The sequence below is a fragment of the Dothidotthia symphoricarpi genome (genome assembly GCF_010015815.1).
Source record: "Dothidotthia symphoricarpi CBS 119687 unplaced genomic scaffold P153scaffold_22, whole genome shotgun sequence".
Taxonomy (NCBI): Eukaryota; Fungi; Ascomycota; class Dothideomycetes; order Pleosporales; family Dothidotthiaceae; genus Dothidotthia; species Dothidotthia symphoricarpi.
This window is the reverse complement of record NW_022985029.1, coordinates 16,570-43,368: the sequence shown is the minus strand read 5'-3', so window position 1 is coordinate 43,368 and position 26,799 is coordinate 16,570. Positions and strand designations below refer to the sequence as shown.

General features: G+C 34.7%; 5 protein-coding genes across 5 annotated transcripts; 3 read left to right on the top strand and 2 right to left on the bottom strand.

Moving 5' to 3' along the window:
- The first annotated feature begins 1,221 nt into the window (after positions 1-1,221).
- Positions 1,222-3,536, top strand: P153DRAFT_123216 (uncharacterized protein). Its single transcript, XM_033661993.1, has 4 exons — positions 1,222-2,037; positions 2,087-2,207; positions 2,262-2,777; positions 2,827-3,536. The coding sequence occupies exons 1-4, from the start codon at positions 1,323-1,325 to the stop codon at positions 3,386-3,388; spliced, it is 1,914 nt and encodes a 637-aa protein (XP_033519012.1). The 5' UTR covers positions 1,222-1,322; the 3' UTR covers positions 3,389-3,536.
- A 1,017-nt stretch (positions 3,537-4,553) lies between these two features.
- P153DRAFT_123197 (uncharacterized protein) lies at positions 4,554-5,152 on the top strand. Its single transcript, XM_033661992.1, has 4 exons — positions 4,554-4,641; positions 4,692-4,818; positions 4,871-5,008; positions 5,057-5,152. Exons 2-4 carry the CDS (start codon positions 4,717-4,719, stop codon positions 5,069-5,071), a joined length of 255 nt encoding a protein of 84 aa, XP_033519011.1. The 5' UTR covers positions 4,554-4,641; positions 4,692-4,716; the 3' UTR covers positions 5,072-5,152.
- Positions 5,153-5,232: 80 nt separating this feature from the next.
- On the top strand, positions 5,233-5,868 carry P153DRAFT_400718 (uncharacterized protein; the record flags this gene model as incomplete). The annotated part of the gene is made up of 2 exons (XM_033671847.1): positions 5,233-5,467; positions 5,519-5,868. The coding sequence occupies 2 exons, from the start codon at positions 5,233-5,235 to the stop codon at positions 5,866-5,868; spliced, it is 585 nt and encodes a 194-aa protein (XP_033519010.1).
- A 973-nt stretch (positions 5,869-6,841) lies between these two features.
- Positions 6,842-7,956, bottom strand: P153DRAFT_325836 (carbohydrate esterase family 5 protein). The gene is made up of 3 exons (XM_033665279.1): positions 7,630-7,956; positions 7,301-7,515; positions 6,842-7,235 (listed from the first exon to the last, which is right to left on the bottom strand). The coding sequence occupies exons 1-3, from the start codon at positions 7,834-7,836 to the stop codon at positions 6,965-6,967; spliced, it is 693 nt and encodes a 230-aa protein (XP_033519009.1). The 5' UTR covers positions 7,837-7,956; the 3' UTR covers positions 6,842-6,964.
- A 2,164-nt stretch (positions 7,957-10,120) lies between these two features.
- On the bottom strand, positions 10,121-10,775 carry P153DRAFT_349675 (uncharacterized protein; the record flags this gene model as incomplete). Its single annotated transcript, XM_033666259.1, has 2 exons — positions 10,121-10,174; positions 10,227-10,775. 2 exons carry the CDS (start codon positions 10,773-10,775, stop codon positions 10,121-10,123), a joined length of 603 nt encoding a protein of 200 aa, XP_033519008.1.
- Between the last annotated feature and the right edge of the window lie 16,024 nt (positions 10,776-26,799).

Here is a 26,799-nt window from a genome sequence, read left to right as displayed (position 1 = left end):
AAAGTTTTACGCTCATCTGTAGTAATTCAATCTGTTGAGCAAATTCTCATCATAGTGACTTGTGGTGGTGCTCGAATACACTCAACCAGTGTCTGCAACCCTTCCTTGTACCAACACTTCGCGGATCGTTTTGCGTCGTTCGGTGCAACAACCAGTAACAGACGATTTGTGTGCTCGTTGCGTCATACTAGCAGCGCTATCTTCTCAAGCTGTTTCAATACTGTCGCGGAGGTTTTATCGATTGTCAAAGGCGAAATCGGAGATTGTGAATTAACCTTAAAAGCTAGTGGACATAGCTGTACAGGTTGCTCTTGAAAGCATTATGACTCCGTAACAACCAAAAGTCCTTTGATCGAGACTAAGGTGATCATCACCTAGAATCTTACCAAGGGTGTAATCTTGCAATACTTTCTACGAAAGACCTGCCTTGCTTCTACGGTATCATAGTACCCAGCCGGAGCACCCCGATCAACTTTAGGCTGCTGATAACATTGTCTTGTATTCGACGGTCCCGAAGCAGCGCTCGGTCATATAGAACTTGCAGCATGGTTGATGGAATCTTAATACACAAAAACATGTAACTATACGTTGGAATCATCTTGATGGATACAGCAGGACGACTGATATCGTCGTTGGTGATGAGGAACACATGTATGTCGATCCCTCGTATCAATATGTAGATGTCGTGACACGAAATGTCGTAAGAGGGATCGCAGCATTGCCGCCAAACTCTCAAGAATCATAAGCTGTTTGCAAGAGTGTTCAAGTTCATTCGCGTGATAGTTTTGATCTGTGAGTTGAGCCTGGAGCCAAGATGTGGAGATATTCCTTGTGGAAGCAGCGTGGGACCCAGCCAATCATCGCGTGTGAGTGGACGTGGGCTCTGATCAATACCGCCACCCTACGTCACGATGGCCCCACAGATTTTGCTTCCTACTTTCCGAACAAAAGCGTCGCCACTAATCAATCAGAACTCCAACCCATTAACAAATCGAGATATGTCGAGCTTTCGCAATCTCATTCCACGGCTGTCATGCGTTGCAGACCCGACTCTAACAGAACGTTCACGAACGTCCAAAATTGCCCTCGCATGTGGACCTTGTCGGAAGAAACGTATTAAGGTCTCACGGCCCTGCACATGCTTCTCGACCCACATGCATCACCGCGGAAGCTAATGCAACCCGCAGTGCGATGGCGCCAAACCAGTCTGCGAAGCTTGTGTCCGGCGGTCGAAAGCGTGTGAATATGCGCCGCCGCGGGGACAACAACTTGCTCAGGAGCAGCAACACAAGATCCAAGAGCTCGAGAAAGACAAGAGCAGCATGTATGAAATCTTATGGTATTTGCAGACACAATCGCCCGAGAAGGCAACGGCTATGCTAGATTTCCTCCGGACTTCACAAGATGGAGACATGGGCGCTTGCCTGGGTCATTTCGAGCAACATCTCCGTCAGAATCCTGAATCTAGTATTCAGGCACAAAAGGCCCCAAGTCACATAACCCCACCACAGGACGTAGCCTGGGCTATACTGGCGATGCCTGAGGTGGCCGAGCACCCGCAGTTGATGAAAATCCAACATGGCGCCGTGAACCAGGTGGGCGTCGTCTTGCAACCCCCACTGCAGCAGGATATCAATGTCGGAGCGTTGACAGAGCCATTGCAAATGTTCTTTAACTGTGTTGGAGCATTGTTCTATATCATGAACGCGGAGGAAGTCCAAGCCACAATCGTTAAGATTCAGAACTCTGAATATGCTCATGTACCCATTGGCGATCTGGTCAGCAGGGGTAGCAATATTCACCTCAAGACACTTGCAGCGGAGATTGCAGGCATGGCTGCGATTGGAGTTGTACATTTCCAACTTGCTGACCCTGAGAATGCGCCACCAATCGAGCTTGCGGACTACCTTTACGCTGTTGCTAGACATGGACTTGACAACGCTATCGCTTACAATCCCCTCCGCGCTATGAAGACCTGCGCTTTATTGGTAATGTATAACATCGTTGTCAAGGCTAGTATAGCTCTGGCATTCAGTGGTTAGTCCCTTTCGTCTCCTATTTGCAATCAATACTCACTGTGTTCCAGAACTCGGGCTGAGTCTCGCTCGCAACCATGGCCTTGATGCCAATGAGTGTCCACTAAGCATGTCCGTAGCCGAATTTGCTGACCTGCGACGAACACGCAGAACTCTCATTCATCTGCAATGGTATGGCACTCTCGGTCTCAGTACGTATGACGTTTGGCTGACACGTTCTCGTAGTTGGCTCAGTGCTTCTCTGGACTACGTCCCGAACTCACTCAGCTACAGTATACAAACCGCTGTTGACGAGGTCGACGTTCCCCCTGAGGATTTGATTCGGCTCGAGTGTGTTAAGGTAACTATCATCAAAGCCACTACGCTTCATCGTCTACCAGCCACAGGTTACATTCAACAAGCAACCATCGCTGAACTGAGGGCTCAACTATCGACTTTTCATGCGCAACTACCGACATGGATGAGCCTGGGATCACTGCTCAGCCATACTGAGGGTGAATTGATGGCGCAGTTTCGTCCCGTCATCTTCTATGTCCACCTGTTTTATCTTTCCGCCATGATGTTGTTGTCGCGTCGCCTGATCCTTGCATACGTTGCACTGGACGCAAACGGCAAGGTGCCTTTAACCTCAGAGGCGCGTCAAGGTATTGAAGAAGGGTTTATGGCAGCGCAAACCAATGCTCGAGTTATGGAGTTGATGCTCTCTGAGGGCAAAGTGGTGCAGGTGTGCTGGCTCTGCATGTAAGAGATCTAATATCGAACGTGTCAGTCAGTACTAACGTCCTATCAGTTTCACGTCGTATACCGCTGGCATCATGATTGCGTACTACGCGACACAAAAAGCGCTGCATGGTCTCTCGTACGCAACCGATGTGGACCTCCTCAGCAAATGCATTAGTGTACTTGCGTATTGTGCCGAGAAGGACACTCTTGCCGCTAAATTTCGAGATATTCTGACAGCACATATCCGCGTCCTGAAAGAGGTGGAGTATGAGAGCGCCGCGGCTTATGTACCAATAGCCGACGTGCTTTTCACTATGCACTCTGGTGGGACACGGCTTCATCACGCAGCTCGGGATCTTTTATGCCTGACACACCGCCCGTTCAGTGGATTGAAGAATATCCCTGCGCGTGCGACATTGTCTAATCGTGCCGAGACAACTATGGGAACACATCTTGAGTGGGAGTGGGAGTTGAGGAGTAGTGAGGATGTGCAAGACCACGCTGCTTCGGGACATTTGAGATCTTGCGATGCAGGAACTGGAGGGGAGCAATCGTTTGGTCAGTTTCTACCGCAGGCACAAGCTGGTGCCTGGTCAATTTGGACAGAACCGGCAAAAATAGGTGCATAATGCACACTTCTGTATTTTCTTAAGAGCATGTTGATTTCAAGTAAGCTGATCATCAATAGGTTATGAGGCCTCGAGCGTATAAACAAATCGATGCTTGTATTTAAAGCAAATCATTCATTTTAACGACGACTTCAGCCACAGGTCGATTCGTGGCCGTCCTTTTCAATGGGCCAATAGAGCCTGGGGTCTTCACCAGGCTCAACGATCCATGGCTTTACCATGAAACACCCGTGCAATGCCTCCTAGGTTCGGCAAGGCGATGTTCAAGGCCAAGGATAGGGCAGCCGGGACTGAACCTAATCATACTCGAAGAGCGAGGGGATGAATCCGGAAGGATTGATTAAGAATTTCACATGGATGGGAAATATCAGTATATACCGTTGATGACAGACAGTTTCCAACTTTGAAGGGAGTGAAAAGGCCCCCCAAGTTTTTCGTGTATCTCTAAGACACATTCATGAATTGGTCCGGGGAGTTGCTTTCTAGTAAATGTAGACCCTAATGTCGTCAGTATCCCAATCTCGGTTTGGCCCGAGTATTCGGCCAAATCGAATGATTGAAGAGGACATGTTGGTTACCATTGTGACCCCTAGTTTGGATGCGCTCAACTCTTAGAGTGTAAAAATGTTTTCTGACCTGCTGAGTGAATTAATAGAGGGTAAAATATCCTAGTTCAAGCATCGGGATTTTCGGCAAGGGCTAGCTGAAAATAAACCAGACAATATGCTAACTTTTGTCCATCTTCTTTGCGCCAACAGCAACGCCGTGCGCCGAGAACGCTCTGTCGTTGCCAACTAACTTTGAAATTGTGCAACTACATCCGAGTACGGTGTAGTCATGCAATCTTGCTGTCCCCAAACGGTGCACGAGGCTGCGCTATCGTTAAGCGACCTCCACTTCAGCTACGTTCAGAACGCCATAACAATTGGGTGGCGGGAACCCCTTACGCCTAATACACTATAAATTCAAGCTGGTATGTGTTGCTTCCCAAGCGCACGTGCGCTAAACTTCCGGTGCACACCCGTAGAGATGCCTGAGTTCATCGCTCACACAGAACACATAAATCCGCTTGGTGCGCTCTTTGCGACGAACCAACACCGAATTTGACAACATACAAACTGAAGGCCTTTCCACGCTTTTTCCTGTACTTGTCGGTGCACGTTTGGGGGACGCAACAGACATTTGCGGTGCCTAACCCAAGTCTTGTGCCAGTCTTCCCCTGCGTTCAGCGAAAGCTTGTTCATCCACTAGATGTTCGTGCGGTATGTCCAAGACTGGTTTCAGTACTTACTCATATGTGTAGCCAAATCGAAAATCAACGTATTGACATGTTCTTTCCCTTCTTCTACTGTAACTCGGACTTCGACAGTCCAGCCATCGACCACCAAAACGATCACAGTGACGCAGACTGTTTCCTTGAGAAGGCCGACGTGAGTAAATATCCTGTTGCATATTTGAACCTTGCTTACATATCTCCCATAGCACCATACAGCGGAGTGTACAGAAAACCGTTACGAGCACATCTATTTCTCACACTCCACTCGTCCAGACAAACACGCAGACAGACCAGACGACAGTTATCTTACCTACAACCTTGACGATCACTGCAAGCGTCACATAGTAAAGTCATCAAACTTATCAATGCTGAATGTCTGTTAATATCCTCAGAACAATCGCGTCTAATTCGTTAATACCTTACCAACAAGAGACCTGCAATGTGCTTTCGAAACTAAAGAGAAACCGACGGAGCTACAATAGGCGAGATAGTATACCGCGTGACTGCTGTAAGGAACAGTTTTGATTCGGAGCAGATTACTAAACGGCTTACAGCACGCTTTCTTACAATGACAAAGACTTGCACCAAGGCCATTACAACGTGGACAACAGTTAACAAGCCTACGTCAACAGTCCTTGTCACGCAGTATAAGCTTACAACATCCGTCCAGTACGACACCAAAACTGTCGACACGCTACAGACCACGACGGCCAGAGATACTGCCGTCTCAACCGACATCTCTGTAACATCGGTGGTCACAACAATAACACAGTCAGCTACGTCCACAGCCACGGAGACAATCAGTAAACTCTCGCTGCCCCCACTACTATTCACCTCTCACTAATCCTTTATAGCTGCAACTGCAACCTCAACCTCTATTCAAAACATCCAGGCTGACCCTTGCGCTAATCCTGTTCTCTACCAGGCCATCCGACCCTTCTACCCTGCCGCTACGGTCGGCGTCTTGTCCGACTCCTACTCCCCTCAAGACTGCTGCCAAAGATGCTTCGGTACCAATGCTGGCTGCCTCTACTGGCGCTACTCAAATCAGGCTTGCTATTTATACGTCATTCCAAATGCTGTTGCTGCTTCGTCGTGCATCACAAGCTCATGTCGGAAAGGAAGGCCAGCGCTCGTTCCAGCGCCCGGAGATGGATCGACGTATGGAATTGGAATATGTGCACAATCAGATATCGATGGATGAAAATTTTAGGATGATACATACGATGAAGAGACCTCGTCGAAGTCTGGAGACTGCATTTAAAGATTTACCCATTGTAATTCGTTGTTACCTTAGATAATTTTGATATGAACTTGATCCCATTTCATTAAATACATACGCTTCTGATATCTCGAACAATAAAGTAGTCTCATGGAAGAGTTCTGAGTATCTGCTTGGTGCTACGCGTCATGTACTAATCCTGATGTTTTACGTATCGTTGATGGCACTACAACTTATAAGCTTCGATTTCCTGTAGACCAGTGGCTCCTTGTTGGTTCGAGAGAGATCTATCGTCGCGGACGGTCGGCAAAAACGTAAGCAACGCCCTCATTACTAGTATATTCCATAAGAGCCACCAGATCAGTAGCAGCTGGAACCTAAATCTCACCATGTCGCTTACAACGTTATAGAATGTGTGACAAGTGTCATGTTACTTAATGACGTTTTTCCATCACTGCGATAGTTCCTTTAAGACACCTCAGATTTCGTCGAGACGTTCGTCGAGTTTGGAGGCGCTTTTATCGAGAGAACTTACTTGAGCTCTCTATCCTTCATCGTCACGCTAACGCAGTTCTTGAAAAACGCAAAAGGCCATAATTAAGTGAGTTGGGTTTTCGAATGAATCTTATGCTGGCTCTTGATATAATCGACGCTACACTCTTCTGGCTTGTGTTTAGGAGGGGTATACATGGCTTGACTGTAACCGCAATGCCATAAGCATGACTATCAGAACGAAAGGTCAATAGCAGGCGGCGAGTCAGGGAACATAATGGCCGGAACCCATCCCCACAACTGACGCGTCTGGGCTTGTATAAGAGGAGAAACAATCGCGATGCAAAGGAGGGGAAATGACACATAAGTATAGCAGTACATTCACGGTTGTTTGATCAAGAAGAGGTTGGGGCCGTTCATAGGGAAAAGTTGCTTCAAAAGAAAGATTGCTACGACCTCGACTAGAACGTGAATACCCTTTTGAAAGCCAGAGATTGCCCAACAAAATCATCCCCACATCAACCTAAGATACCAGACCCCAGGACAGAGAACTTCGACGCCCTGACAACAGTGATGTTATGTCCGCTTAGTTTCCGATCTTGCTGATCAGGAAAGCCGGTGCCTCATTGCTTGCCTGAGGACCGTAGGACAAGTGTGCTGCGGTGATTGTAAGGGTTCCAGTGCAGACCAAATCGCCGACCGCGCAGAAGACCTTCAACCTGTCCGAAGGGTAGCTCGGAATGGCGCCACTGTTCTGCATGTTCTTCGTGTATCCGAAGAGCACTGTGCCCACAACCTGGTTGCGCACGGTAGCAGTGAGGTCGGTAATAGCGGCGGCTGCCAAAGCAGCACCCTGACTAAAGCCATTGTCAGTACGAATTGATAAAGTAAGGAAATAAAGGAGAAAGTAGAGAAGACTTACGAATAACCACCAGCAACAACCGGGGTGTTGGGGCATTTCGTGTTGGCCATGGTGATGAGACGAACCATCTCCGCGATAGCAGCCGGCGAGGACCCTCGAGGAAGAGCATTGTCGTAGAGAGTTGCGCCGTAGGGGCCACCCACACCTTGAACCCAGAAGTTCGCCGCGCCATACTTGCGCTCAAGGGCGTCGCCGAGCGGTGCACCCAAGGTACCCTACATATATAATCAACCCTATGCTTTCTTTATGGCGATGGTTTTCGAAGTGTAAAACTTCATGCCATTGGTAACACTGAGTCAATAACCAAGGACATGAAAAATGAGACGTACCAAATTGCCTGTTTCAGTGCTTCCACGAGCGAAGACCAGGATAGCCTTGGGGCAGGCACTAGCACTTCCACTTTCAAGTTCACTCTTAGATCCGCCGAATTGGCGAGCCTCGAGGTCGTTGGCGACGATATTGATGCTGGGCTCTGGCACTGCAATGGGAGAGGCAGCGGCCAAAGTAGCGAGAAGTGAGACAATGAGGAACTTCATGTTGAGTTTTTCGTGTTGCTGTTCCTTGAAGATAGTGTTGGTAGTGGGATTTGAGCGAAAGAAGTTGAACGAGAGAAAGTCAGTGAGTGTGTTAAGCAGACAAGTGATGCTGCGATTGAGATCTGTGGATATCGAAACTTATGATAGAAAATCAAGTGATACTTATACCTTGGTGTTTGCTTGAGTGTCGCATCTCTATCTGGTTCCGGTCGGGCACTAATTTTAGCGTGGAAGTTGGCCGAAACTCTAATTCATCCGAGCCCCTCTGCCCGCTCTAACGCATGGAAGGTCATGTAGATCACCACGTTCGTTTCTAGTCCGTTGTCTGACCAATCATGAGGGGTTTTATGCCATTTTCAGTGTGGCGTGCAAGCGTGGGCCATGCAACTCCGTTTCAGTGCCTTACATCGGACCATAAGCCTCCTGCAACGCCTTACGGTGAACGAACCTCATTGGTTCGTATCTTCTGCCGGACTTATTCCCTCGGCAGCTAGTTAGTACACTGTTTGGCCTGCAGAGTAGTGTGTTGACTCGTGGGTGAGGTTACCAAGGCAGAGTCGATCCAGTGTTGCAGGTGAAGGAGACCTTGTAAATTCGGCGCAGTTAGTTGCTTCACCTCCACATCTTTCCTTCCACTCCCTCGGCAACAGTTTGGTCCTGCATGCTGTCATTGGGCTCACACATATCAAACAATATAAAATCTACGTCGCATGGCAGCTCCATCCCTTGGCCTACGACCTGAAGCCTCGGCTGTAAGAGATATCAGATTAATTTACAAGAAGTGCTGTACTGATTTTAGCATTTTACGGCTTGTTCCTTGTCCCATATCACGCAGATTTGCTGCTGGCTTAGAGACTTAGTCTATGCGCCAATGTTTCGTCGTATCAGCCGCGGCACACTGCTTCCGATGTAGGCCGTTAACACCTCGTAGAATGCCGTCTTGGCAATGTAATCCGCTCCTACCTCTGATGAGTATATTGCATCAGGTAGTCCTACTTAAGGTTCGACTTAGACGTGCTAGCTTCGGTCACTCCCGGCGTATGAGGACTAGTGCTGGGCATCTTTCTCCACTGGTATTATCGCGCAGGCCATTCTCCTATGCCGTAGTCTCCCCGAAGCATAAACCATTCTCCACCTCAAGTACTGATCTTCAATTTGTTCAGACTGCTGATCAAAAGAATTTTCACTGATCTGGAAACACAATAGAAGTAGGCTACGACACGCGAATAACTTTTACTTCGTGGAGGGTGGAAAGACCATAGTGCGGCTTTCCGATTAGCTATAATGAAATGTCCATATTCGAGAGAATTCTTCAGCGAAAGAGCTTTTCAAGCTTACAGACATCTATCGCTGATGGAGGATCTAACGAAACAATGCTCAGCCAAGTCTCACCCATTGTGAACGTTGAAATCGGTAAAAACGCGCGATAGAGGCTGGTAATTTGACACAAGTTCTTGATTTTCAAAGAGATGACACACCAACTTGAGACATTGAGTGTGATGTGATGGAACTACTATAAGATTATTGCGTATCGCTCCCTATCCCTGCGGTACTCTTACCTGACCTCGGCAATATTTCAACGTTACGAACGATCGCTTCCTTGTCTCTATAGTTTGAGATGTACATCGTGTAATTGTGGATGTTGCTCGTCAGGAGTAATGCAGGCATCGTATGAAGATCCGGAGCTTAGTCTACAAGCTTACCAGGTTTTGCGAGGTGATCCTCCGGTACTAAGGTCGGATGTGTTCTCAAAAACAGTAGTCTATTCCATGAGGTCTATCTCAACCCCGCTTTCTCATATTATCCAGCGTGAGATCGACGGCTAATGTGACTTGGCCCCTTACAACTCGATTAGGGCAATTCAGCTATCAAATGCAGGGTGAAATGCGTAGGTTGTTTTTCTGGTCGATGTCGCAACCTCGGCAAGAGGTGCATGGTCGCCCGACATCTGTCAAGGATGTCATGTAAGGCGGGCTAGCAGTAACGCCAACGCTAGCGTTCCACAAAACTAGCCTACAGAAGAGGCTGATCATTCTGACACATTTAAGACGCTAACTCCTCAAACACCGAGAAACTTTCGGATTAGTTGCCGAATAAGTCTTGGCAGCTAAGTATTCTTGGACTCGACCCTTGGCATGTTTGCTTGCTGGTTATTAATCTAACCCGAAAAGCAGCGTCCTTACTGGCATCTGAAATCTTAGTCGCGGCAGCTTTACACTCACAGTATCCTCCTTCTAGTTTAATCCGCAACTTGCCATAGTTGTATCTCTTATGCTAGTACATCCTACTGTCTCCACACGTGATGCATCTCAGCTCGACAGAGAGCTATAACCAAGACCTGAGTCATAACTTAGCTTGGACCTTTTCTTGATTAGAATCAGAGGGCTTACGATAGCAGGATCTATACCACCAGCAATTCGAACCTTCCAGGAACTCCGATCAACTTGACGGAGATCAGAGATATCGTTCGACTCCTGGAGCTGCAACTCAGCAATGCAGGCGTTTTCGAAAAAGACCTGAGTTGTGATCGCGCTCTGGTCCTTTTGTCGAATTTGCAACATTACATCGTCTTCTTTTCCTTTTTCATTGGCAACAACCATGTCAAGGTCCGATCGACGTCCAGCGGAGATATGCTTCAAGTTCGCTATGAGATGACCATCTGGACTTTCCACTGTCCAAAGGTTCTTCATCGCCGACCCGTGATGGCGTAAGTCGAAGATCGGTACCCCTGAGGTGTCTTTCACCTGTCGGCGCCATGACCACGACTTCATCAACCCAGGTCCTCCTCCAACGAAGAGCTCTCGATCTTTCTCATCCACTACGGTGACGTTCACGAATAACCGGTCGTGGCATTTGACAAAGATGCTGATCTCTTCATTCGCGATTGGGACACTGGAGATTTTGAACGGGAGCGAACAAAACTCAAGGACTGCCGCCATGTTGACTGCCGGCCGAATGTAGTGATCCTCGAAAATGTTTAGAAGTCTACCAGCTGTGAGTATAGATGCTTGCAGAAGTTGAGAAGCGATGTAGGACGATTAGTTCGGTTTCATAAACCTCTTGTTGAGGAAAGCGAGCGGGACAGTTCGTGATTCGAGTAAGTATCGAAAACCACGCCCCAAACTTGCAGCTCTTGGCTGCATATCTATGACATACTATAATCGAGCAGGATTCGAAGAGCGCGACCAAAGCGTAAATTTAGGCATTAGTCTTAGCACTGTGGTCGACGCAAACCTGGTCGAGATTTATCCGCCTCAAGCTCGTCGACTTCTGTACCAGTAGCAACAGGATCTTCGTCAAATGCACAAGCTACGAGAGAGGCAGAAGTTGCGTGAACTGAAGCCGCTACCGAGACTGAACTCGTGACAGACGCACAAGCCGCTGTAGAAGAAGGATTGCCTCTGTCAGTCCGAACGCCGCCCGTCGTCCCCATCGGCAAAGGTACGAACCTTCGCCTTACCCCACTGTACGAGCTCAGCCCGGAAGAGGCTGTAGTAGATATTATCTTTATACACAGGTTAACTGGAAATGCATACGAAACATAGCTTTACAAGAGAAGAGGGACCGGGGTCTACTAGCTGTATAAGTAACTATATATAAATTACAAGAACTCTTATACTCTAATATAAAGAGCTATAACGCGAGTATTACTAAGTTCTAGAGTCTAGTATTATTAGATACCTTTGCTAATTATATAGAGAATCTACCTAGTAATATTTAATACCTTATAGTAAGAACTAGAATAGTGTACTAAAATAACTAATATAATAGCCTTTCTAAATTTTTAAATACTTAATAGTAAGGTATATTTATTATACTATACTTTTATAATCTTATAGTTTAAAGTTTATAGTATATCTAAATATATAGTATAGGTAAATAAATAAAGTATATTAATAATTTTAAATAATTACTTAGTATAAAACTAAATACCTAGCTTTTTTTTTATAGTAAATATAAGTTAAAGTAAAAAGTAAAAGTAATAAGATACTATTAAGCTATATTTTAATTAGTTACTAATTAATAAATTAGTATTTAAATTCTTTTTAGTACCTAAGTTACTCTATTAACTTAAATCCTTTTAGTAATAGCTTCTAATCTATTATTAAGCAAAAAAAAACTTCTAAATTTACTAGTTATATTTAGTATTAGAATAGCTAATTATAGGTTTTTAAAATAATCTAGTATCTTAATAGTTTTATACTTTAATATTTATTATAAACTAGCTATAGAGTTAAGCTTTAATAAGTATTAATAATATTATTATATTCTTTAAGAAGTAGAAAAGAATTTTATATATATATATATATTTCTCTAGTTCTACTAAGCTAAGACTATAGTATAGGTAAAGCCTAAGCCTATTATATACCTCTTTACTTTACCTTTATTTTTTTTTTTTTTTTAACTATACCTATTAGGTATACTTATTATTTTTGTATAATTCTTTTTATACTATACTAAGCCTTATAACTACTAGTAGCTTACTATATATTAGTACTATAGCTACTTATACTTATTTTTATTTTTATATTAACTTTATAAATTTTTTTTATTATAACTATTATACTTATAAAGTACTACCTTAACTTCTTTACTATATTCTTTTTTACCTTTCTTTATTATACTTCTTTTATTTCTTTATATAACTAATTACCTTTTATTATAGCTAATATTACTTTTAATAGTATCTTTAGTATAATAAGTACTAAAGCTTCTAGTAAAAAGCTACTTAATAATTACTAGAGTAGTTCTTTAGGCTATAATAATTCTATATATCTAGTTATTATTTCTTTATATATTTACTAATTATTAAGTAAAAGAAGCTTTACTATTATACTAGTAATTTTTATAATAGGCTAGGCCTAGTAGAACCTAAGTAAGTAAAGCCTTAAAGCTTAGTAGCTCTAACTACTAATACTTACTCTTAGTTAGCTTACTAGAAATACTTAGTATACTACTAGAAGAACTATAAGTAAAGAAAAGCTAGTACTATAAATTCTTAGTAAATTTATCTAATTTATACTAGTAACTACTCTTAGAGTTAGCTTCTTATATTTAAATTTATTTATAAAAACCTCTCTAGAAATTAAAAGAATTCTAGAAAACTACTAATAGTATATTTATTATAAAAGAAACTATAGTTACTAAGCTAAAAGCAAAAGCTTTATAGCTAATAGAAATAGGCTTTATATAGAAAGTAGTTAAAATATACCTCTAAACTATAGCTAAATAGTATAAGACTTAGTTATAGTAGTAATATAGTATAGTAAAGATAGAATAATTATATTTAATATATAATAAGATAAATTACTAAAGAACCTATATCCCTTTATAAGGTACTTTTATCTATATATATAAGCTAAGAGGCTAAAGCTAGTATAATAGTATATAAACTACCTATTACTTTATATTTACCTAATAATATTCTCCTTCTTAGATATAATTATCCTAATCTAGTAGACTATATCTTCTATTACTTATATTTAGTAATATTAAGCGTATTATAAGCGTATTAGGGTAACTATTTAGGTAGATTACTAGATTAAGCTAATTTAGCCTAATTAAGATACTTTTAAAGTATATTATAACTAAAATTTTAGTTTAGAGTAAAAGAAATAAGTACCTATTCTTACTTCTTTTATTATTTACCTACTTAGAAGGTAGCCTAAGCTCTAAGGGCCCTACCTAAGTATATAATAAAGGCTTTCTTCTAGTTCTTTATACTTTACCTTCTTTTTACTCTTAATTTTTAGAAGTTTCTAAGCTTTAGGTATATTTTTAGTTAAAAGGTAGAAGGTATTAATTAGCTTTAATTAGTACTAATTAGTAGAATTTAGGTCTAATAGTCTTAGTAGGTATTAGATATTAGCTAACTATCTTAGTAGAACTCTTTTAATAACTACTTAACCTACTCTACTTCTAATATAATTAAGATAGTTACTTTAATAAAAGCTTAGTACCTTAAGAACTATAAAGGTACTAGTTACTATACTAAGGTTCTTTATATATACTACTTAGACCTTTTAGCTAATAGTAACTTTACTATAAATAATTTAATCTACTTCTTTAGTACTAATATTAATTTATAAAGTAAGTTTTATAATAGTAATTATTAAGGTATATAGTACTATTATTATACCTAACTTAGCTAGAACTATTTTAGGGTATATCTATTAGCTTTAATTAGTATAAGTTATAGCTAATTAACTCTTTTAGCTTTTTAATACTTACTATAAGTACTTTATTAAGCTTAAAAAGTAACTTACTTACTACTTATCTAGTAAAGATATTATTATAGAAGCTATAGAAGAAGGTAAGCCTATATAGTATAATTATATTCTATATATACTCTTTTTTTATATTATAATTAAGGTAAGGGTTATTAATATTACTAATAAGATTATTAGCTTAATTTATAAGTAAGTAGTTAGAATTAGTAGTAATTAGCTCTAATAGTATCTAATTATTTATAATAGTAAGTACTCTCTTTATTATAAGTCTTTTATAGTCTATATAGCTATAACTAAGATTAATAAGTTTACTAAGTCTACTATCTATATTAAAAGTTATAATTAGTCTAAAGCTAGCTTTTAGAAGAAGGCTATAGCTAAGAAGTAAGCTCTTAAGGCCTTTAATAATAAAAACCTAGATTTTACTCTTTATAAGAAGGTAAGTAGCTACTTATAGGCTCTATTAGTATAAATTAGTACTAACTATCTAGAATTAGTTTAGTATATATAGTTTTAGTAAAACTTTAGCTAAAGTAGCTACTAAAGAGAAGAAAAAGGCTACTATAATTACTATTACTTTTTAAACTACTAAGGTAGATCTTACTACTACTAATAAGTACTTTATATCTACTAAGAGAGCTACTAAGACCTATAAAAAGAATAAAAATAAGAATAAGTATACTTAGGTACTAATTAGCGTAGATTAGCTTAAATTAGTAGTAGTAGGGCTAAGATATAGCTATATATATATTTCTAGTATTATATACTAAAAGAGTTACTTTCTAGCCTTATATAAGCTTTATAAATAATAATTATAGTTAACTTATACTAATTTATTCTAATTCTTTACCTATATTCTAATATTATATAGTAACTTAGAGTATTTTAATTAACTTAGTAATTTCTTATATTTACTTCTAGAGTTATTTTTTTAGACTCTTTTCTATAAATTCTAATTACTAGGTATAGCACTATTAAACCTTATAAAAATCCTACTAAGTAGGTAAAAATAAAGAAAGGTAGCTATATAGTTATTTTTTAATAGTTTTATTCTTCTTCTTTTAGAAAGTTTATCTTAAAATTATACTTATAGTAGCTTATTTTTCTTTTTAATATATCTTAAGACTGCTTTAACTCTGTTCTAGAATACTATAAGTATTTTCTTACTTAGATTTATTCTAGGTTTTTAAGAGTTTTTATTTTCTAGATAGCTATTCTACTTTACTAGATATTCTTATATACCTACACTATTTTATCTTTTATTAACTACTTTCTCTATATTATAAATATTATTTTCTATTTTATAGAGTATATCTATAAGTAGGAGTTTATTATATAGGATTATTTTTCTTCTTATATAGGGTTTTAATAGAAATGCGTAGTATACTAGATAGGTATTATTTACTTCTAAGAAATTAACTTTAAATATAGTAGAGCTAATTTAGCCTATAATCTTTCTAGGTTCTAATATCTTCTAATTAAGCTTCTTTTTTAGTCTAGTAGACCTTATATACTAATTAGATATAAAAACTTTATTCTCTACCTTAAATTTATAGTAGAGTCTTTTTTTATTAGTATATTTCTTTTAGTATTTATTTAAAACTAGAATTTTTCTCTTATACTCTACTTATAGTACTATTAACCTTACTACTAATTTATTTTTTAGGAGGGCTTTACCTTTTCTAAGAAGTTAATTAGGCTAATTAGGAGCTCTTAGGTATACTTTATAGTAGGCTTAGAATAGAGTAACTCTAATTATTATATATATACTATTATTATAGGTAAATTCTATAATTAGGATCTATAGTGCCTAATTATTTTATTTTAAATAATAAAAGTACTAAAAGTATTACTTTAGTATTTAGTTCTACCTTTCTATCTAACTATTTATCTATAAGTAATAAGTAGAAGTTAAGATCTCTTAGAGTTTAGGTAGTAGTTAAATATATTCTATAACTTTAAATTTATTAGAGGACCTTAGTTAGAAATTATAGTTTTAGGTACTTTATAAAGTAAGATAATTTCTCTTACCTATATATAGGCTAGGTCTACTTTAGTCTAATCTGCTCTTACTAGAATATAGTAAAATATCTTAGTAAGTCTATATATAACTACTAGAATTAAGTTATATACCTACCTTAGATATTTACTAGTAGGTAGTTCTATAATAAAGTTTATTATTATATCTTTTTATAGTCTTAAGAGTAGTTTTAGAAGTTAAAGAAGCCTATATAGTTAGTATTTTAGTATAACTAACCTCCTATAGTAGTTATAGTCTATATAGTAGTTTACTATATCTTTTAATATATTTATTTACTAGTACTTATACTAAAGCTTCTTTAGTATCTTCTTCTAGCTAAAATAGCCTACTATTAGATTATTATAATATTCTTTTAGTGCTAATAACTTTAATTCTAGTATTATAAAAATTATAACCTTTTCTAGTTCTAATTCTAGCTCTTATATACTAATTTAAGCTACTTTAGTATCTAAATTATTAGATAAGTTAGAAGATTCTAAATTTAAACCTTCTAGATTAGATTCTATTAATTAGAGCTTTAGTCTAGGCCTACTATCCTATCTTACTAACCTATTTATATATTAGAGTTTTTAATAGTTCTTTCTAATATATTAGCTTTATATAGTAATAGAGTAGATTAATAGAGGTTTATTAATTTCTACTTTAGTTAATAAGTTCCTTATTAGATCTATAAAGGCTTTATTATATTTCTAGTCTAGATTTTAAGTTACTACTATATAGTCTAGCCTTCTTAATAGTCTATTAGCTAGGTTTATTACCTTTAGTTAATATTTAATAATAAAGTTATATTCTATTAGCTTTTAGTAAAAGTAAACCTATCTTTAGTTTAAAACCTTTATATCTATAAACTATTTAAGGTTATAGTAGTTTATTAAGAGTTTAAAGAATATACTTTATAAGTAATACCTCTAGTAGTCTAAACTTACTACTATTACTAGTAGTTTCTTATTATAAGTATTATATCTAAACTTAGTTTAGTTTAATTTTTTTAAGAAAAAGTCTACTAGTTTTTAAACTAAGTTACTTTTCTTCTAGGTAGATAACTAGCTTAGTATTCTAGATACTACTCTACTAGATATATTAACTTCTATATATATAAGTTAGTTCTACTTATAGTAGGTTAAAATTAGTACCTTTAGAAAGGTATCCTTAAGCTCTTAAAAGGCTCTTTAACTATTATTTCTAATATTTAGGCCTTAACTTTTCTTTTTTTATTATATATAGCCTCTCTTAGCTATATTTTGGCCTTTTAAAGTTAATTTTATTAATAGAAGTGCTACTTATAAGAATTCTTTAATAAATCTCTAATAGTAGTTTATAAAGCTAATAAAAACGTAAATATTATACACTATTTATAAAAGTAGCTATTTTTAGATAGTTTATACTCTACTAATATTAACTTTTACTTCTTATAGGTATACTATATATTCTAAGAATTTAGTTTCTTTTTTATACTATTTATACTTACTTAGCTTTATAAATAGCTTAGCTTTGTATTATTTCTTTAATACCTTATAAATATAGGCCTTATATTTCTCTTTAGTATCTAAGAAGATTAGGATATTATTAAGATATACTATATATAATATATTTACTAGCTCTCTAAGAGCTTAGTTAATATAGGCCTAAAACTACGTAGGCACGTTTATAAAGCTAAAGGGTATAATAGTATACTTAAAATAACTATATCTTATTTAAAATATAGTCTTTAACTTATCTCCTTTCTTTATTTTAATTCTATAGTAGGTATCTTTAATATCTAGTTTTATATAGAACTTAGCCTTAGCTAATCTATTTAATAATTTTAAGATAAGGAGTAAAGAGTATTTATTCTTAATAGTAACCTTATTAAGGCCTCTATAGTTTATATAAAGCTATAAGGTCCTATCCTTTTTCTTTATAAAGAAAATAAGTATACCTACTAGTAACTTAAACCTTTTAATCTAGCTTTTTCTAAGGTAATTTATAATATACTTTCTTAATACTTCTAGTTTATATACTAAAAGGTTATATAGTAGCCTTAAAAGTACTATAGCCTTCTCTTTTAAGTCTATAGTAAGATCTTAAAGGCTATAGTCTAGTAGAATATCTACTACTAATTCTAATATAGTATTAGTTAAATCTATATATTATAGAAGCAGTAAGGTATCTTAAACTATAATAAAAAATACTTCTTCTATAAAATTTACTATATATATATAGACGTCTGTCTTTAAACTTCTTATAGTATAGTTAAACTTATCTACCTCTTTAAGTATAATATAAGTATATAGTATTATATACTTAGCCTTTATACTATAGAAATATATATACCTACTAAGATACCTTAGCTTTAGATTATCTATATTAATCTAGAAAAGACTAAAGTAGATTAAGTACCTTTTTAGGTTAGCTATAATAAATAGTTTATTATAGTATTATTCTTTTCTCCTTAAGTCTGTTATAGTAATACCTATAGTTATTATACTATATAAAGTAATTTTACTACTATTTATAGCTTCTATAATTAAACTTAGAAGTAGAATAATCTCTAGGTTCTATTCCTTAGCTAACTTTATATTAATAAGGTTAAGTTATATACCTCTATCTAGAAAAGCTTCTATAGCTTCTAATTAGCCTAATTTAGCTTATATAGTAAGGAGTTAAGCTAGTTTAAAGAAGAGGTAGAACCTTAGTATCTTTAGCTCTTTATAATCCTCTAGAGTTTATATATAGGTTACTAGAAGAGAGCTTACTTCTATTAACTCTTCTTTTTTTCTAAATTTTCCTTAATAATCTTCTTAAACTTATTATTAGCCTTCTTTTAGTATTTATTTATATAGTAGCCTAGCTTATTATAATAGTAATAAGTAATTTTCTTTTTATTAAAGGATTTTTCTACCTTTACCTTATTAGAGAGTTTCTTTTTCTTTTTATAAGAGGAGAAAGTTATATTACTCTTCTTTAAAGAAGGTAAGTTCTTTTAATTACTTTCTAATAGAAGTCTTTTACTTCTACTCTTCTTTAGTTTATAGAACTTCTTATCTAGTTTTAGGTACTAGTAGATAGTATTAGTATATTCTTTAACTAGTACTAAGTTATTACGCCTATTTATAGGTAGAAGAAGTAGGTTATACTAAATCTATTTTTCTAGAAATATAGTAAACTCTAATATCTATATTAAGAGTAGAGTAGCTAATTCTACCTATAATAAATATAGGTAGTTTAAGAGTTCTATAAAGCTCTATTTATAGTATTACCTATAGTTCTTTACTATATTATAAGTATTTTAATAGTATTTATTAGGCGTTTTAAGAGTATTAAGTATCTTAAGCTTTAAATTAGCCTAAGTTAGTACCTATAAGAGATAACTATACTTTTATTTCTTTATATAAGATTTTTAGATTATTTTATATATCTCTAATATATATATTACTTTAAAGTCTATCTTTCTTACCTTTATAGTAAACTTAGTAGAGTTATAGAAATAATAGCTTTTATAGTCTTTCTTCTATCTATTATAGCTCTGCCTATTATCTTTATTAAATATATATAGTAGTTTAGGCCTTAGTAGGTTTACTCTTAGTGCTACTCTAGTATATAATACTATATCTATATTAGAAAGTATATTACAGGTATTTCTATCTAAGCTCCTGTTAGCCTACCTTTAGTAGACCTCTAGGCTAAGGGCGTAAGGCCCTTAGAGCTCTAGTATATAGTACTTATAAATCCCTAGGGCTTATACCCTAAGAATTTATCTAATCTCTTAATAAATACCTATTTATTCTATATCTTAATTACCTATTTATAGTGCCCTTATAATTTAAATCCTTTATACTCCTTCTTAGAAAGAGCAGTTAATTTAAGATAAATAGAAGCTATTTTCTTTAATAGAAAAATAATACCTCTTTAAAGAGAATAAAACATTATACCTAAGAAGGGCCTAATAGTATTCTTATCTAGGACTAAAAGTAACCTAGCCCTAGAGTAAGGCCTAGCTGCCTATATTAAAGATATAGAGAGCCTAGATAAAGAAGAAGAAATTTCTAAGTAGAAAGTAACTTACTTTCTAATAATAAACTAGCTACTTAAGAAAATATATAAGAGCTTCTTAAAATAACTCTTAATTAAGGAAATAAGCTACGCACTTCTCTCTAAAATATAGCTAGAAAGTAATATTAATAGGGTTTTAGGAGTAATCTACTAGTTTAGCGTTTTATAACCTCCTTAGAAATTACCTCTAAGGGTCTATATATAAGTAGCTCTGCTAAGTAGTAAGTAGTATATTTAATTAATCTTAAATAGGCTCTTAAAAGAATAACTTTAAGGTGCTAGCCTAGAATATATTATAATCCTAAAAAGATACCTCTAAGTTACCTTATAGTACTTAGGCCTAGGACGCCCTACTGCCTTAGTAGAGCCTTTCTAGTTAGTATCTAACATAGTAGGAAGGCTAATTAGGGTACTTAATATAGTAAACCTTAAGCCTAAATTAGGTATAGAATCCTGCATCTCTACCTCCTAATAAGTAGATTAGTAGGTTAAGGATATAGACGTAGTATTTAAGTATACCTAGGTACTAAAGGACTCTATAACTAAAACCTACTAAGTAATAGGTACTATCTAATATAGAGTATACTAAGAATTAATTTAACAAAAGATTAATAAGAGAGTAATCTATACCTAGGCTAACATCTGTATAGAGGAGTAGAAGCTAGTATAAAACCTAGTCCTTATATAGTATAAAAACTACTTAAAGTTTTAAAACTTTAAGTAGTATACTAATAACTTAGTTAATATATTCTTACTATACCTAAACTATAGAGAATCTCTACTTTATTAAAGCTTCTTTAAGCTTATAAATAGTAGTATAGATAATAAGTTAAAGATTTCTTTAGTATAGGTAAAGGCCCCTAAGGCTTACTAATAAGAGATTTAGTATAATAGAGTATTAAAGACTATTACTAAATAGTTAGAGTTTAAGCAGGCTCTCTGTAATATAGAAACTACTATAGGTATAAAGATAAAGTTAAAATTATTAGACTCTATAAAGCCTAAATAAATAGCTAACTCTCTAACTTAAGGTAGCTATAAGAAAAGATATAACTCTAAACCCTTAAAATAGTACTAGAACTAATCTACTAGCGCCCTACCCTAGGCCTAGAACTAGAGTAGTAGGTAAGTAGTAAATACTAGTAATAATTAAGATAATAAGAGGAAGAGTTAGTAGAAACTAAATTAGAAAACTAATACTAACTAACCCTAAGACTTAAAGAGCTAAAGCCTAAGAAAAGAAAAGCTCTAATTATAAATCTTTCCTAATTACAGCTAGGGCTAGAGTTAAAAGGGAAATAAACTTATATTAAAGTTACTATAATTCTATAAGGGTCTAATAGGTCTATAATACTTCTCTATATACTGTATAACTTAGGTGCAGAGATTAATATTATTAACTAATATATAGTTAAGGAGAGGAATCTCCTCTATAGTCTATTTTATTAGAAGCTAGTAGTAAGCTTTATTAATAGTAACTATTTAAATATTCTTAAACTATATAAACTTATACTCTTATATAATAATATAAGGGAAACTACTAAAGAAGTAGGCCCTTAGATATTCTAGGCAGTAAACTTTATAGGTTATAACCTTATACTAAGGTACTCTTAGCTGTAAGAGGCAGATCTAAAGATCTACTTCTTAATAGGTAAGTTTAAATAGTAGGTAGATAATATTAATAGAATTTAGTTACTCTCTATAGAATAACTACTAGATAATATAAGTCTAGAGGAAAGAGTATATATCTTCTACTCTAGTAATCTAGTGTATAAGCTTCTGCCTAGTAGCTAGAAAGCTCTATATAAGAAACTCCTATAGAGAGACTCTAGAATACCTATACCTATAGGTAGAGTATAACTAGGAGGGAATATAGTTTAAGACGTAAAGTACTATTACTAAAAGGAGATTCTCTAGTTAAAGAATAAGTTCTTAGAGATTATTAATTATCTTTACTACTATATATAGAACTATCTAGACTTAGCCTAGCTACTAGAAATAGTAGCCTATTAAATAGTTACTAGTATATATAATAAAAACTCTAATTAGGCTAGACTACCTCTAGGCGTAGCCTATATCCTAACTAATAATATTAAGATAGATACTTTATATCTAGTAGTTAAAGATAATATACCTAATCTAAATAAATTAAAATTTATACTAAAAAAGCTATACTATAAGTAGCTTACGTTTAGTAAGTATTAAGTAGGTATACTTTAACCTAATAGAGAGTATAATTACTTTATTAACTTAGAGCTAGGGACTAAGGTCCTAAATCTTCCTATCTATAACCTCTTTAGCTATAAGCTAGAAATCCTATAGGACTACCTTAATATAGCCTAGAAGAAGAGATAGATCTGTCCTAGTAAATTACCTATAGGTACTCTAATCCTCTTTATACTAAAAGCTAATAAGATAATAAGACTTTACATAGACTATTATAGACTAAATAAAGTTATAATTAAGAATTAATACTCTATTCTACTTATAGGTAAGATATTAGATTAATTATTAAAGGTAGCTATCTTCTCTAAGCTTAACCTCTGCAAAGCCTATTATAGGCTATAGATTAAAGAGGGTAATAAGTAGAAGATAGCCTTTAAAATAAGGTATAGCTATTTTAAGTATCTAGTTATACCCTTTAGATTAGTAAACGCGCTAGTAATATTCTAATCCTATATTTATAGAGCCTTAAGTAGCCTAGTAGATTATACCTGCATAGTATATTTAGATAATATCTTAATCTACTCTAAGAATAAGAAAGATTATAATACCTATATTAAGGAGATCCTTAATAGGCTTATTAAGTAGAGCTTATACTATAAGGTAAGTAAATACGTCTTTTTAATAAAATCTATAGAGTTCCTAGGCTTTATTATTACTCCTAGTAGTATAGTTATAGACCTAGTAAGGGTATAAACTATTAGAGAGTAGCTAGAGCCTAAGAGATATAAGGATATCTAAGTGTTTTTAGGCTTTATAAACTTCTATAAAAGATTTATCTATAACTACTCTAGTATTATACGCCTGCTAGTAGACTATATAATAGCTACCTAGTCTCTAGTACTAGCCCCTACAGAAGCTAGCGCAGATAGAAAGGAAAAGAAAAACCTAAAGAAGACTTAGAAGGGTCTAATAAAATAGTATTAACTATAGAGTTAGCCTAATAAAGTTTATAAGGCCTTTTTCTCTATCTAATTAAAGTTTATAGAAGCTCCTATACTCTAGCACTTTAATCTAGTAAAGCTAGTAATAGTCTTAACTAATATATTAGACTTTACTATAGTAGTAATCTTACTCTAGCCCTAAATATTAGAGTTAGTAACTAACCTTTATTAGAAGCTAGTAGTATTTTAAAGCTATAAGTTTACTAGCCTATTAATTTAATAGTATATATATAATAAGGAGCTTTCTGTAATTATAAAATTATTTAGGCAGTAGAGATACTACCTTAAATACGCTCTATTAATAATCTAAGTTCTTTCTAATTATAATAACCTTTAGTACTTTATAACTATAAAGAAACTCTTCCCTAAATAAGTATATTAGGTAGAAGAGCTAGCTTAATTTAACTTTAAAGTTAAATATAAGCTAGGACTAGAGAACCTAGCTAATAGTTCCTTAAAACACCCTAACTACGTATAGGGCCTTATAGTTAGAGAATAATAGGTACTTTATAATATAGTACTGCCTATACTTTAATAGAAGCTTTAAATATAGACCCTTTAAAAGTCTAAGGCTTAACTAATTAATTAGGTAATTTTAGTAGAAGACTACCTTAGGGGTAGGCTAGTATAGTACTATTAACTCTCTAAAATAGTCTCTAAATAGGAATTCCCTAATAGTAGTTTAGCTACTAGTAGTATACTGCCCTTAGCTCTTAACAGCCCTTCTATAGGCTATAATAGTTAGGGTTAATCTAAATTATTTAAAGCTTAGGGGTAGAACTTTAATATAGCTATAGTATTAAATTATAAGCTTAATAATTAGGTCCTAGCTTCTATATACCTTATAAACAAAGCTATATAAGGGAAAAACACTTACGTACTAAAAATTCTAGAATAGCTTTCTAATTTTATTAGATAGGTTTAAGAATAGAATAAGGCCTATTCTGTAAATAAAGTACTAGTAATACAGAGAGATAGCAGAGTAATTAAGGGTACTACTTTATAGAAAGTTAACCCTAGTAGTATCCTACGTAGAAGTAGGAAAGTGTAAATTCCTAATAATATTACTTTACGCTAAAATATACTTATAAGGAACTATAATAATTCTATAGAGGGTTACTATAGAGTTAAGAAGACTAGAGATCTCTTTATAAGGAAGTATTACTAGCTACACTTTAAACTAGATATCTATAAATATATTAAAAGGTATACTACTTACTAGTTAAATAAGATTTAATAGTATAAGCTATAGAGGATACTAGTACCTCTTTTTATACCTAATATAGTATAGTAATATTACTTCTTAGACTTTGTTACTAACTTACCTAAGTTAAAAGATAACCTAGAGAATATATATAATTTAATTCTAGTATTAGTAGATAGGTTTAGTAAGTATATCTACTACCTTTTTATAACTAAAATAATCTTATTCTAGAGGGTAGCTAAACTACTCCTTAAATAAGTATTCTTAAAATAAGGACTCCTAGATACCTTACTATTAGATTATAGCTTAGTATTTACTAGTTAATTCTAGTTAGATATATACTACTACCTTAAAATTAACTATTACCTAAGTATAGTATTCTACTCCTAGACTAATAGTTAGACTAAAAGGCTAAACTAGGAGCTTAAAACGTACTTATATATCTATATAAACTATAAGCAGGATAACTAGGCCCTATTATTACTATATACTAAATATGTGTATAACTCTAAAGTATACTCTATATATAGAGAATACCCTATTAAGGTAGTATTTAGGTTAAACCTAAAAGGCTTTAATAGAATTCTAGATAAGTATTAGTTAAGGTAACCTCCTAAAGTCTAGGATAAGGACGTAAAAGTGCTAGAGCTCTATTAGTAAGTTACTAGGAGACTTACTTAATAGTAAGAAATATAGAAAGAGGTAAAGTAGAGCCTTAAGTATACCTAGAAGGGTATAATAAAATAGTATAATACTAAGTGCTTTAAGAAATACTATACTAAAGGTAAGTAGGTACTTCTCTAAGTAAAAAATATTACTACTAGGCAGCCTTTAAAGAAATTTAATACTAGGTACCTTAGGCCCTTTATAATTATAAAGCGTATTAGGAAATTAGCCTATAAACTAGTACTACTACCCTTTATAGAGTATATATATCTAGTATTTAATATATTATTACTTAAACTATAGCAGGAACCTCTTACTAAGAAGGGCTTCTAGCTAGGGCCTATACAACTTCTAAAGAATACTCTACCTAGAGATAGGTATAAGGTTAAAGGAATTATAAAATACTATAATACTACTACCTAAGGGTAGAAGTATAGGGTAAAGTAGCTAGGTTAGTCTAATAAGGATACTACCTAAGAACTACTTAAGAATCTTAATTACTATAATAAAATCCTCTAAGACTATCTAGTAAACCTATAAGATATATCTTAGGGTGCCTATAGGCTACCTAGAGGACGTAGGTAGAAGATAGAAGCCCTACTAAATCTAGAAGTTAATAATCTACTAAGGTAGAAATAAGGACGTCCTAGGAAGAACGTCTAAAAGAAAGGAAGGAAAGAAAGCTAGAGCTATAGTATAGTAATTACCTCTAGAACTAAAAGTATAAACTAGTACAGAATAATATAGGCCTTAGTAAAAATAGAAAATTATAATTATTATTCCTTATACTATCTAAAGAAAGTAAAATATATATCTACTAAAAGAACCTTTATAGTTATTTATTAGAATACTATAGAGTTAGAACTAATACTACTAGAGTTATACTTAGCTATTAGAGAACTAGAGAAGCTAGTAGTAGGAGCCTTCCTAGAAGTACTACTAGCTACCTTTTAACTAGAAGTATAGAGAGCTACTAAATAAAGACGCTTCTAGGGTAATAATAAAACTAGAATCTTCTTCTTCTTAGTATTAGAAATATTAGTGCTGTAGTAGTAGAAGTACTAGTTAATATTCTTAGAAGTACTATTATATAGGAAGTAAGCCTTTATAGAAGTATAAATAATAATATTATTAGAATAACATAGGCTAGTAGTACTAAGACCTAACTAGAATAGATTAGTAATAGAAAGATACTAGAATAATAGTAAACTAACCTTATATTACTCTAAGTTATACTAAGTAGAAACTTAATAAGCCTAACTAAAAGCTATAGTAAAGAGACTGCTATTAGTAATAGTATAGTACTTAGTATAATTATACTTAAGGAAACTCTTATAATAAGCTTTAGTATAGGTATAAGTATTTACCTAGTTAGCCTATACCTAGTTATCTATAAAGAGTATATTAGAGTTAGTAGTAGATATAAAGCTAGTAAACTCCTAAGTCTTATATAAAGTATACTTAAGGTAGTAGTTAAGGATATTAATAGTATAATAGAACTTAGGTAGAATCTATTAGAGTTAGTAATAAATAAGGTATAAATAGAATAGAATAGGAAACTTACCTTAGTATAACCTTTAGTCTTAGTATTAAAATAACTACTATAGATACCTTAACTAGCCT